Here is a 12,456-nt window from a genome sequence, read left to right as displayed (position 1 = left end):
AAACCGTTAGTCTAGAAGATGCAACTGGCTTAAGGGTGGCTGCCAGGACCAAGGCCATTTGCCCCAGGCTCAAGGGCTGGTTGAGCCAGAAGACTTATCTGAAGCTCTGCTTCTGCATCTGAAACGGGCTCAGTACCTTCTTGAATCCCAGTTCATTTAACGTAAAACAGGCAGAGAAAGCCAGGCAGCGGTTACTGCAAGTGCAGAAGCACCTGCAAAGCCAGCCTCCCCGGTGGTGGTTGCTCCCGGACTCTGAAATGCCCTCCCAGGAGAAGCCATCCTTGCTCTGTTCCCTCCTCTGGCAGGTGAAGACCTCCTTAGTCCAACAGGGTTTGGGGAAGTGACTGGTTTTAATTAAAGGCTGGTGCTGCGCTGGGTTTTTTAAAATTGTAATTAAGACATACAGATACTGTAATTATCTTTTATATTTAGGTGTAGTTTTAATTCTATAAATCAGGGGTCGGCAAGGTTTACCTCGCCTGGGCCAGTTCACTCCAGCGGAGATCCCTCCATGGGCTGGATTATCTGCACATGTGAGCGCCCACACCTGCGATTTCCTGCGCCTGCGCCAACGCAATTTCTGGCATCTGCGCATGCGCGATTTTTGGTGCCACAGAAGTGAGTCCCCGTGCAGGGACTCGCTAAGGGGGCGGCTTGGTTTGGGGGCGGCTCGTGGGCCAGTTAAACGACCCCCCCCTTGGGTCGCTGGTGGCCCATGGGCCTTAGGTTGCCGACCCCTGCTATAAATGTTTGAGTTTTAGCTGCTCCTATTTTATCTGTAAGGGACCCAGGTGGCGCTGTGGTTAAACCACTGAGCCTAGGGCTTGCTGATCAGAAGGTCGGTGGTTCGAATCCCTGTGACGGGGTGAGCTCCCGTTGCTCGGTCCCAGCTCCTGCCAACCTAGCAGTTAGAAAACACGTCAAAATGCAAGTAGATAAATAGGAACCGCTACAGCGGGAAGGTAAACGGCGTTTCCATGTGCTGCTCTGGTTCACCAGAAGTGGCTTTGTCATGCTGGCCACATAACCTGGAAGCTATACGCCGGCTCCCTCAGCCAATAATGCGAGATGAGCGCGCAACCCCAGAGTCGGTCACGACTGGACCTAATGTTCAGGGGTCCCTTTACCTTTACCTTACCTATTTTATCTGTAAGGCACCTTGAGTCCTCACCAGGGGAAAGGGTTCAGTATAAATGAATTAATAGTGATAATGATAATAATAATAATAGTAGTATATGGGGCCCAGATCTCGGCCCTGACGTTTCACCCACATTGCACAACCTGCCTCTTGGCTGCCTGTTAGGAGGAGAGACCATGAGTTCCTTCCTACGCCCCTCCCTTGGCAGGCAGGCAGGCAGTGCTGCTCCCCATGGAGCCTCCACTAATCCTCCCCCGCCCAGGCCTGCAGCAGGGCAGCTCAAGGTTGGCCCTGAGCCACCAGCCGACTCCTCCTTCCCTGCTCACGGTGCCGCCAGGGAACAACCATGGCAGGGTTGCCTGGCATTGGCTCAGTTACGATGCCTGTAGTCTGTGCAGACCACGGGGCTCCGCAGGCCTCGAACATCTTAGTTTTATACCCGTCTCACTGTCCTGGGTTCCCCCAAAGAATCCAGGCAACAGAAGCCTGAGACGTGCATATCTCCCTCCCAGGGGTCCTTGGGGAGTGGGGATGGACTCAGCAATCTTTCAAACATCGGGACATTGCCCGCATTTGTGTTAAAGAGTCTAAGACAGCCATTCCATTTACACTTACTTGGGAAAATTAAAAAAATCATTCAGTAGCACCTTAAAAAATTTTTTTATTTTGCTTCGACTCAGACCAACACGGCTACCTACCTGTAACTTACTTGGGAGTAAAGGTAAAGGTAAAGGGACCCCTGAACATTAGGTCCAGTCGTGACCGACTCTGGGGTTGCGGCGCTCATCTCGCATTATTGGCCGAGGGAGGCGGCGTACAGCTTCCAGGTCATGTGGCCAGGTCATGTGGCGAACCAGAGCAGCACACGGAAATGACGTTTACCTTCCCGCTGTAGCGGTACCTATTTATCTACTTGCACTTTGACGTGCTTTCGAACTGCTAGGTTGGCAGGAGCTGGGACCGAGCATCAGGAGCTCACCCCGTCATGGGGATTCGAACCGCCGACCTTCTGATCAGCAAGCCCTAGGCTCAGTGGTTTAACCCACAGCGTCACCCATGTCCCCACTTGGGGAGTAAGTCCTACTTAAATCATTGGAGCTTATTTCTGAGTAAACATAGACTTGGCTATAAAGCTATGCCATACATATTTGTTGGAAGCAATAAATGAATAATTGAGCAGTGTGCAGGAAATATTTGTAGAGTACCAAACAAGACAACAGATCCTGCCCTGCAAAATTTGCAACCTAAAAGGTGGCTGGCTGTGCACAGCTCTGATTGGCTGAGATGTGTGCAAGGACGTTGCAACGCTGTCTTTTCCTCCCCGGAGCACTTCTAAACTACAGTATCTGAAAGTCGATTGCATCAGTGTGCAATTAGTGTGCATTTTTATTTAATAAACCAACATGCCACACGGAGGGGCAAGACAATCAATTTGAATCCATGCTCTGTTTGCTAATCTGTATGGCTGTTATTTGTACTCCAAACCCGGGAGATTTCTGGGCTTATCTGGGCTTATTCTGCACTTCTTGAGTTTGGAGTTGTTGATTTATGTAAGTATAGCTGTCCACAATGTGCAGCACTTGTCTGACCTCTGTCAGAGGCAGGGCCAGGCAATCACCTCAGGCAGCAGGATCCACAGGGGCTGCAGATCTACAGCAGCTGCTTGGTGAATAAGAGGTGCTGTTAGTCCACCCCCTCAGTCTACCCCCGCTGTTCCCAAAATACAGCCGTGCCTCAGTTTTCAAACAGTTTAGTTCTTGAATGTTTTGGCTCCCAAACGTCACAAACCTGGAAGTTCGTGTTCTAGTTTGCAAACTATTTTTGGAAGCTGAACGTCCGACGGGGCTTCTGTGGCTTCCGATTGGCTGCAGGAGCTTCCTGTAGCCAATCAGAAGCCGCGCTTTGGTTTCCAAACGTTTTGGAAGTCGAATGGACTTTTGGAACAGATTTCGTTCAACCTTCAAGGTACGACTGTAGATCTTTAGCCCCTTCCCCTTGTCCCTGCTTGTTCCTGATTTCACTCACCCCTTCTTTCCTACTTGGGGGCGGGGGGGGAGGGCAGCATTTCGTGGTTTGCCTCAGGTGCCAAAATGTATCGGGCCAACCCTAGTCAAAAAGAAGCCTTCCTTCCCATCACAACAATCCCTCCCTTTGGGGACAGTTGCCTCAAGAAGCCACGAGTCATAATCGTGAGCCTCGGTAGCAGTCATACCTGTCAAGTTCCTCTCTGAAAAATAAGGGACCGGACCGAAAGTAGCATACCGGAAGTAGCGCGGCGGCCATTTTGGAACTGGGCGGAGCATGCTCAGAAGTTACTTTTGATGCTGCTGTGCCCAGTTCCAAAATGGCCGCCGCACCAGATTAAACCAGGAAAAAAACAAAAAAATCTGTTTTTTTGGCTGGGGACAGCTGGAAAAACAGGGGTTTCCCGGGGAAAACGGGAGACTTGGCAGCTATGGTAGCAGTATGCCACCGCCTTCATTTTAGTGCTCCTGCCCTTTCGCCTTTAACAGCAGCTGGACACAAAGCAGAGTTTAGAAGGTATTGCATTCACCATCACGCCCATTCTATTTCCATGCCAGGAAAAGCTTCCATTGCTCCACTTCTGTGTTTCAGGTGGCCTACAGAAGCCCAGGAGCATTCCATGACTTCTCTCACTGTTCTTCCCCAGTCCTGTAATTTCCCCCTCCCCTATGTGGCTGTAATGAGCAGCATTGCAAGTGTGCTATGCAGTGACAGCTGCTACCTCTCCTGCTGCACTGGAGAATTTTTGAGGTACGGTACTTGCAATTTCTCCAGGTTCTGCCTAGGCCCTAGACACAGGAGGTGTGCCCTTTTATACCCAACAGACACTACAGTGTAGTGGTTGAGGGTGTAACTTGAGAGCCAGGAAGTTCCTAGTTCAAACCTTGCTGTTAAATCACTAGGTGGCTTTATGCAAGCCATGTTTCTCAGCATAGCTGCCAAGTTCCGGCCTGAGAAATAAGGGACTGGACTGGAAGTAGCGCTGCCGCCATTTTGGAACTGGGCGGAGCATGCTCAGAAGCTGCTTTTGATGCTGCTCTGCCCTGTTCCAAAATGGATGCCGCACCAGAAGTTGCGCTGCAGCCATTTTGGAACTGGGCAAAGCAGCATCAAAAGTCGCTTCTGAGCATGCTCCGCCCAGTTCCAAAATGGCTGCCGCGCCAGAATAAACCGGGGTAAACCAAAAAAATCCGTTTTTTCGGCTGGGAACAGCAGGAAAAACAGGGGTTTCCCAGGGAATACGGGAGACTTGGCAGCTATGGTTTCTCAGCCTCAGTTCTCCATCTGTGGCAAGGGGCTAGTACTGCTGACCTTCTTCACAGGGTGCTTATAAGAATGAGTGAGGTCATGTCCGTCAAGCACTTCAAAATTGCTGTGTGTTATTACTCCTCTTGGTGTAATAGGGACAGAGGGTGGGTCAGTCAGTCAATCCCTAAGGAACCAAGAGCTATAAATAGGCAAATTTTCCACAACATACTCCTAACCCATGTTAGCAATATGTTGCATTACTTTTATCCTGTTCAGGTGCAGAAGACAGTGGTTCTCTGACTCCTGCCGTTTTTGCCTTCTGTACTGTGCCCGTCAACAATGTGTTACTTAATTCATGTTAGGTAAAGGTAAAGGGACCCCTGACCATTAGGTCCAGTCGTGACCGACTCTGGGGTTGCGCGCTCATCTCGCATTATTGGCCGAGGGAGCCGGCGTATAGCTTCCAGGTCATGTGGCCAGCATGACAAAGCCACTTCTGGCGAACCAGAGTAGCACACGGAAATGCCATTTACCTTCCCGCTGGAGCGGTTCCTATTTATCTACTTGCATTTTGACGTGCTTTCGAACTGCTAGGTGGGCAGGAGCTGGGACCGAGCAACAGGAGCTCACCCCGTCACAGGAATTCGAACCGCTGACCTTCTGATCAGCAAGCCCTAGGCTCAGTGGTTTAACCCACAGCGCCACCACTAATTAAAAGTACCGGTATGCCCATTGCGTAACACGAGACATTCAAACCCACACAGTGAAGTGGCCCTTCACACTTCCTTTTAAGAATAGTACTGGTGCTACAAGAGACCCAGAAACTGCACCGCACTGGAGTCTCTTTTGTTTTATCCACTGATGTCAAGAAGGCACAGATGATGCCCAAATAACCTCTACTGAGCTCAAGGACCAAAGATAGACTACAGATGCCAAACAGAGCTATTGCAAGACATTCTTATTTTGAATAGGCTTTATGAAACTACAGTCCCCATCTTGCATTATCACCCAGCCTTCAGGCAGGGGCGAAGGAAGGCGTCATGACACCCGGGGCGGGCGTCAATATGTAGGGAGCATGTGTGGCGTCGCTACGTACGACGCATGCGGGTACGTAGCGATGCCGCACATGCGCTGTATAGCGGTTTGCCGCCGGTGCCGCTCCAGTGCCGTACAGACGGTACCATATCCCTCTGTCGCCGCTACAGCCGTGAACGGAGGATCCTGGCACTATACAGCGCATGCATGTTGTCGCTACGTACAACGCATGCGTGCAACACCGCACATGTGCTGTACTTAGCGGTTTGCCGCCGGTGCCGGGATCCTCTGCTCACGACTGCAGCTGCAAACGGAGGTTCTTCCACATGCAGTGGCTGCGGCGCCATGATGGCTGCTCGCGCCACCGCAAGCCCCCGCGGGGTGACTTCTTGTCACCCCTGCAGATATAGAACCCCGGGTGTACTGTCCCCCACCCCCGTTGCGACGCCACTGCCTTCAGGTTTGTGGGGGCTGAGGGGCAGGGACATCAGTCTGGATGATGCCTTGAGCCCCTTCCCATAACCTGGGGTCCTATATCTGTGGGGGTAGAATGTATCAGAGCAAGCTTGCCAAATCTGTTCCTTTATTAAGGTAATGACTTTGGCTAGCTAGTTAAGCACCACAACTAGTGTTACTTTGTGCCATAGAACAAATGGGTGGTCCTTTCCCCCCTCCCTCACCTAACTGGTAGGGAGGAGAACAAAACCCAGTGAGTTGTGTCAGAGGAGGCTGGAAGCTGGAACCCAACACATGCTTGCACTGCGCTGGAGCCAAAGCTGTCGCAGGTGAAGAAGCAAGACCTTCTGGGGTGTTGATGCTGTGAGCTCCTCCATCTTATTCTCAGGTTGTATATATGTGTAAATAATACCATACACCCTAAAGACATCACAGTCTCTGCTGACCTTCATTCTAAGGAAAGAGAACTCTGGGCAACTGCTGAACCCCTGGAATCTCTCAGCTCTCTGAGATGGAGATGGCATCCGAAGGGTCCAAAAATTTCAAGTACAGTAGTTGTGTTAAACGGTAATGCTCCTTAAGGAATTTGCTTTGCAGAACTGCCTTACCATTCTGCCATCTCAGGAAATATGATCAAATGTGCTATATGCAGAGAAATTCTTTACTTAAACTTCCTTCTTATGTAATCCTCTCACACCTTTAAAATCCCACAAAACGTATGCCCCCCCCAGACCCAACATTTGCACTTAGTCTGCAACCTAGAAGAGCAACTCTTTGGCTTGCTCCAAGCCAGTCCCACCTTGAATGTGTTGGGCACAATGAGCTTCGGAGTATCCAATCCAAGGGCAGCATCGATTCCACAGAATATGAGGATAGCCAGGATGATGGAGAAGTCGCCCACCAGCCTCCTCAGCTAAAAACCAAACAAAATAATTGCCATGAGATTTGCAGAGCAAGGTTTACGCTCGCAAGTATGCAAAGTTAAGGTTAGCGTCCCCATTCCAAAGAAGTCCTGGACTTTAATAAAATTCAGAAAAGTCAGGAGTGAAACACCTTATAAGGAATGATCCGATAAAAAGTGTTCCTTTCTATAAACCAGTACGTGAAATTATACTTCCTTTATCACTGTAGATGTTTGTGTGAGAGGATGGTGGGCTCTGGAAGAGGTGTGTGTGTGTGTGTGTGTGTGTGTGTGTGTGTGAGAGAGAGAGAGAGAGAGAATATGTCAAGAATGCTTTGATGGTGTTTCCTGCTTGGCAGGGGGTTGGACTGGATGGCCCTTGTGGTCTCTTCCAACTCTATGATTCTATGATTCTAGAAAGAGAGGAAGAGAAAGAACTAAGCAAAGAACATGCAGGTGAGAGAGGGAAGGGGTGGCAGCAGCAATCTAGCAAACATGCTCTACTTTGAGGAGAGAGGTCTGCATCCTCTCAACAATGCCCCAATGGCTGTAAAGAAATAAAGAAGAGCAATAAAACGGACAAGCTGCCAAGGGACACAACCCACGCTCATTCGCGAGCAGGAATCAAGGGAAAAGAAACCTCATTGCCTCCCCTAAAGTATCTAATGCAGTCAATGTGACCAGCAAGCCTCACTCTGGACCATGGACCACTAGGACAAGCACATCAAAAAGAAAAGTTAAGTGATGGCTGGCGGGAGGGCGGGTGGGAGGGTGGGAGGATAGGGGAGCAAAGCAAACAGACTTTACACTGAAACATTTTGTTTAGAATCATAGAATTGTAGAGTTGGAAGGGACCCTGGGGATCATCTGGTTGTCCCACTCCCGCAATGCAGGAACACGCAGCTTTCCTATGCAGGGATCAAATCTGCAGCCTTGGCATTATCAGCACCAGGCTCTAGCCAACTGCTCTGCAGTCCAGGATTGCAGAGCTGAGCTTTTTGCTTATTGATTATTCAGTTGGCCTTGGTGTCTGCTATGTTCAGAATCTGCAGATACAGAAAGCGCAGAACTGAGGGAATCCTGCTGGAAGGGCCTCCTGCCTCCCCCTCAAAGCCCCGGTGGCCCCAGGATGTAGGCATTCCTTTCCCACTGAGCGCTGGACAATATCTTCTGGGCCCCACCAGGAAGCACCAAGGAAGTAAGGAGATTTCCTGGTGAAGAAGAAACCAGGAGCATGAAGGCGTCCTTCCTTTCTCCTGGGGACGGGATCTGTCAGCCCAGAGGTTCCGGTGGGAAGCTGTAGGCGCACCCCAAGAACTTGGAGGGTGTAGTGCTAATCACACATATTGAAACCACCCGCCCACCCCTTTATCCAGGGAATGGATGAGAGATGGGAGGTACTCACAGCTGCGGGGAAATAGCGGCTGGTCTTGAAGTTCTTTAAGGCCATAGAGCAGAGAAATGTTCCCAGGAACAGAATGTAAGACATGAAAGTGATGTCAGGCACGTAGTTGCAGCTGTTGCCCACTAGGTGGCCTCCGAGTTGCACACACTCTTGCTTGGTCAGCAGGGACCAATTCCCAGACTCCGACTGCTGTGGAGAAGAAAGCAGCAATCTCACGGTGGAGCAAGAAATGGATCCCAGCCCTGAGCAAGGCGGAAAGATGTGCTGTTGCCCAGGATGGATGTTTTGTGGAATCGATCCCAGTTTCAAGCATCATGATGAGGAAACGGGAAACGGAAGAGGGGCACAGCATCCCTTTCTGCCTTTCTTCCCTCTCCCTGGTCCCCAACCGCCCTGTAGGCAAAGATTCGGAGCAAGGACAGGGCTGGCCAGAGTCCAGACCAACAGGCAATGTGAGGCAGCTACCTCAAGTGGAGGTCCCTGTGATTCGGGGTGGCGGTGGCAGCCCTCTGTCGGCTTCCCTTGAGCCCTGGGGCTCTCCCTCCCCCTCAAAGGGACCCTCAAACCTACGGGACCGCCTCTCCTGGTATGCCCCGCGGCTTGGGACCCTCGTACCTATGGGACCGCCTCTCCTGGTATGCCCCGCGGAGGACCTTAAGGTCCACAAACAACAATACTCTGGAGATCCCGAGCCATAAGGTGGCTAGATTGGCCTCTACTAGAGCCAGGGCCTTTTCAGTACTGGCCCCAACTTGGTGGAACGCTCTTTCCCAGGAGTCCAGGGCCCTGCGGGATTTGTCATCTTTCCGCAGGGCCTGCAAGACAGAGCTGTTCCGCCTGGCCTTTGGGTTGGACTTAGCCTGACCCCTGTGTTTTCCTCCCTCATGGCCTGGATTTATGGACTACTTGAAATGAGGTTGCATTTTAAATTTTGATACTGTATTTTAATCTGTATTTTAATTAATTGTTTTTTGTTTTATTGTGGTTTTGTTGGTGTGAGCCGCCCTGAGCCCGGTTTTTGACTGGGGAGGGTGGGGTATAAATAAAATTTTATTATTATTATTATTATTATTATTATTATTATTATTATTATTATTATAAAGGTCAGAGCAGTGTGTGCCATAGGTGCCTTGGCCTCAGGTGTGGCGTCCCATCACCGACATGGAAGTGCACTGGGCTTGCACATGTAGAATGGATGAATGCCAGAGGGGTCCATTTTTCCCCACTCCTTCTAGGGCCACATCTGAATGAGGAGGGCATGGAACATACAGAGGTGCTGCGCATCTCCCCAGACCGATCCTTTCACCACCAGGATGCTGAAAGGACAGCCTTAGTAGGTGGGTTAAGGGAAAGAGTGCATCTTGGCTGCACATCTCAAGGCTACAGTCACTGTCAGCCGCAGCCAGGAATGACCCTTTCCCTTGCCCTCCCACAGCAGGCTCATCCCTGCTGTTGGCGGTTGGAGGATGGATGGCGGCTAACAGATTGAGGTTGAATCCTGACAAGACGGAAGTACTGTTTGTGGGAGACAGGAGGCGGGCAGGTGTGGGGGACTCCCTGGTCCTGAATGGGGTAACTGTGCCCCTGAAGGACCAGGTGCGCAGCCTGGGAGTCATTTTGGACTCATAGCTGTCCATGGAGGCACAGGTTAATTCTGTATCCAGGGCAGCTGTTTATCAGCTCCATCTGGTACGCAGGCTGAAACCCTACCTGCCGGTGGACTGTCTCACCAGAGTGGTGCATGCTCTAGTTATCTCTCGCTTGGACTACTGCAATGCGCTCTACGTGGGGCTACCTTTGAAGGTGACCCAGAAACTACAATTAATACAGAATGCGGCAGTTAGACTGGTGACTGGGAGCAGCCACCGAGACCACATAACACCGGTCTTGAAAGACCTGCATTGGCTCCCAGTACGTTTCCGAGCACAATTCAAAGTGTTGGTGCTGACCTTTAAAGCCCTAAACGGTCTCGGTCCAGTATACCTGAAGGAGCGTCTCCACCTCCATCGCTCTTCCCGGACACTGAGGTCCAGTGCCGAGGGCCTTCTGGCGGTTCCCTCGCTGCGAGAAGCCAAGTTGCAGGGAACCAGGCAGAGGGCCTTCTCGGTAGTGGCACCCGCCCTGTGGAACGCCCTCCCATCAGATGTCAAAGAGAAAAACAACTGCCAGACTTTTAGAGGACATCTGAAGGCAGACCTGTTTAGGGAAACTTTTAATCTTTAAGAAATTACTGTATTTTAATATTTCTGTTGGAAACCGCCCAGAGTGGCTGGGGAAACCCAGCCAGATGGGCGGGGTATAAATAATATGTTGTTGTTGTTGTTGTTGTTGTTGTTGTTGTTGTTGTTGTTGTTGTTGTTGTTGTTGTTGTTGTTGTTGTTATCCCATGATTGCAACTTGCCCTCTGGGCCACTTCATCATTAACTAATAAAATGGGCAGGAGTATCTATTTGGGGTTTTTTTTGGGGGGGGGGAGTTACAGGATGACTCCAGAAGGACTGCAGAATGTGGTCTAGCATTTGTGAGGCTGTGATGTTTTCAAAAGAGCGACATTAAATCTACATAAGGGTAACGATGTATCTTGGCAGTGGAGATGGAACAGGACGGCTACTGCATGATGACCCCTTGGGCATTCTACCTATCCTAGCTATGACACCAGGAAATAATTCAAGGTCTCCAAGGGACATGACATTCTTGATCCTCCTTTGGTCAGCTGCATTAGTCACAACATACTGTAGGCTCTTTGGACATTGGCTTCCTTTCATTCACAGCCTAATCATGGAAAATGATTTAATTTCTTACCTCTCCCAAACTGCTGAAGGTAGGGAGCAGTGTCTCGTTCAGAAGAGAAGAGTTGTCTGAAAGAAACAGTCAATGGTTAGGTCCAAGATGTTTGAAAGACTATATTTCCCCATACAACCTGCCCAGGTTTTGAGATCTTCAGGGGATGCCCTTCTCTTGGTCCTGCCACCTTCCCAGGCACATTTGCTCGGGGTGCAGGTGAGGGCCTTCTCTAGAGAAGCTAGACCGGCTCCCTCCTTGCAATCCTTCTGCTGGCAGGTGAAGACAAATCCTAACACCCAAATATCTACAGTCATTAAAGGCCGATACAGTATACGTCTACTACGGTACAGGAAACACATTTGACAGAACAAGGGGCTCAAAGTTTGAAATGTCAATGGGTAAAAGAAGTTCTTTCAACAAACTTAGACGAAAATGCTAGGGGAGTCATAATTTTATTTAGGAAAGGCTGGTCTTATGAAATACAAGATATAATAAGAGAGGAAGATGGTCGATGCTTAATAATTGTAATTAAAACAGAAGGGATAGAAATAGTAAATGTCTATGCCCCAAACACTGATGACCATAAGTTTATTCACAACTGCTTTAAGAGATTAAGCTTTCTATCATATCAGCACTTGATAATGGGTGGAGACTTTAATAAAATTTTACATCCACAGATGGATACCACCTCAGCAGCTAGGGAAAAAAGGACAAAGGTTAGAGAGGCAATTAATAACTATATGTTACATTGGAATTTGGTGGATACATGGAGATTGTATCATCCTAAGGAAAAATCATATACATATTTTTCAGGAATTCATAATACCCAGCATAGAATTGATTTACGTATTTCTAACATCAACATCATTACATCTCTTTACCAGCCAATGTGACATTGATAGTCCCATTATAGCTGATCACTCAGCAGTAATACTGGAATATAAACTATCTAAAACCCAGGGGAGGTATGAGGAGATGGTATCTTAATATATCATTATTAAATGAAAAAAACTTCATTCAATATATAACCCAAGAAACGCAAATATATTTTAAAAATAATTCCAAATCTTCAATGTCAAGACTGATGGAATGGGAAGGATATAATATCCTTCTCTGCCAACAAGGCCAAACTGCAAAGATTAGAAGAAAATAATCTAAAAATTTCTTTAAAAACACTATGGGGCGATATGGCAAATAACCTATCTAAGGTTACACATGAAAGAATACAACAGCAAACATTAGAACTGAATAATATGCTAGCTCAAAAAAATGAGTTCAGCCTACTAAGTTTAAGACAAATATATTGGGAACAGGGAGAAAGACCAACAAAAATTCTATCTAATCATCTAAAACAAAAGAAAGCGAACCAAATAATACTTTTAATAAGAAATGAAAATAACATCGCAGCGACCTCATCAATAGATATAAATAATGATTTTTTTTTAATTCTACAAAAAATCATAT

The 12,456-nt window shown here is 48.7% G+C and overlaps 1 protein-coding gene across 2 annotated transcripts in view; it reads right to left on the bottom strand.

Moving 5' to 3' along the window:
- The window catches only part of SLC4A9 (solute carrier family 4 member 9), a 48,077-nt gene that overhangs the window by 16,881 nt on the left and 18,740 nt on the right, over positions 1–12,456 (bottom strand). For both annotated transcript variants that reach the window (XM_088675981.1, XM_088675982.1), the window contains exons 12-14: positions 11,011–11,066; positions 8,209–8,397; positions 6,702–6,815 (exon numbers count right to left, since the gene is read on the bottom strand). In XM_088675981.1, coding sequence (XP_088532107.1) covers positions 6,702–6,815; positions 8,209–8,397; positions 11,011–11,066 — 359 coding nt within the window. The remainder of the gene's footprint in view (positions 1–6,701; positions 6,816–8,208; positions 8,398–11,010; positions 11,067–12,456) is intronic.

Source organism: Zootoca vivipara, chromosome 8 (assembly GCF_965207765.1).
Source record: "Zootoca vivipara chromosome 8, rZooViv2.hap1.1, whole genome shotgun sequence".
In the NCBI taxonomy this organism is placed as follows: Eukaryota; Metazoa; Chordata; class Lepidosauria; order Squamata; family Lacertidae; genus Zootoca; species Zootoca vivipara.
This window is presented reverse-complemented; position numbering and strand designations above follow the sequence as displayed.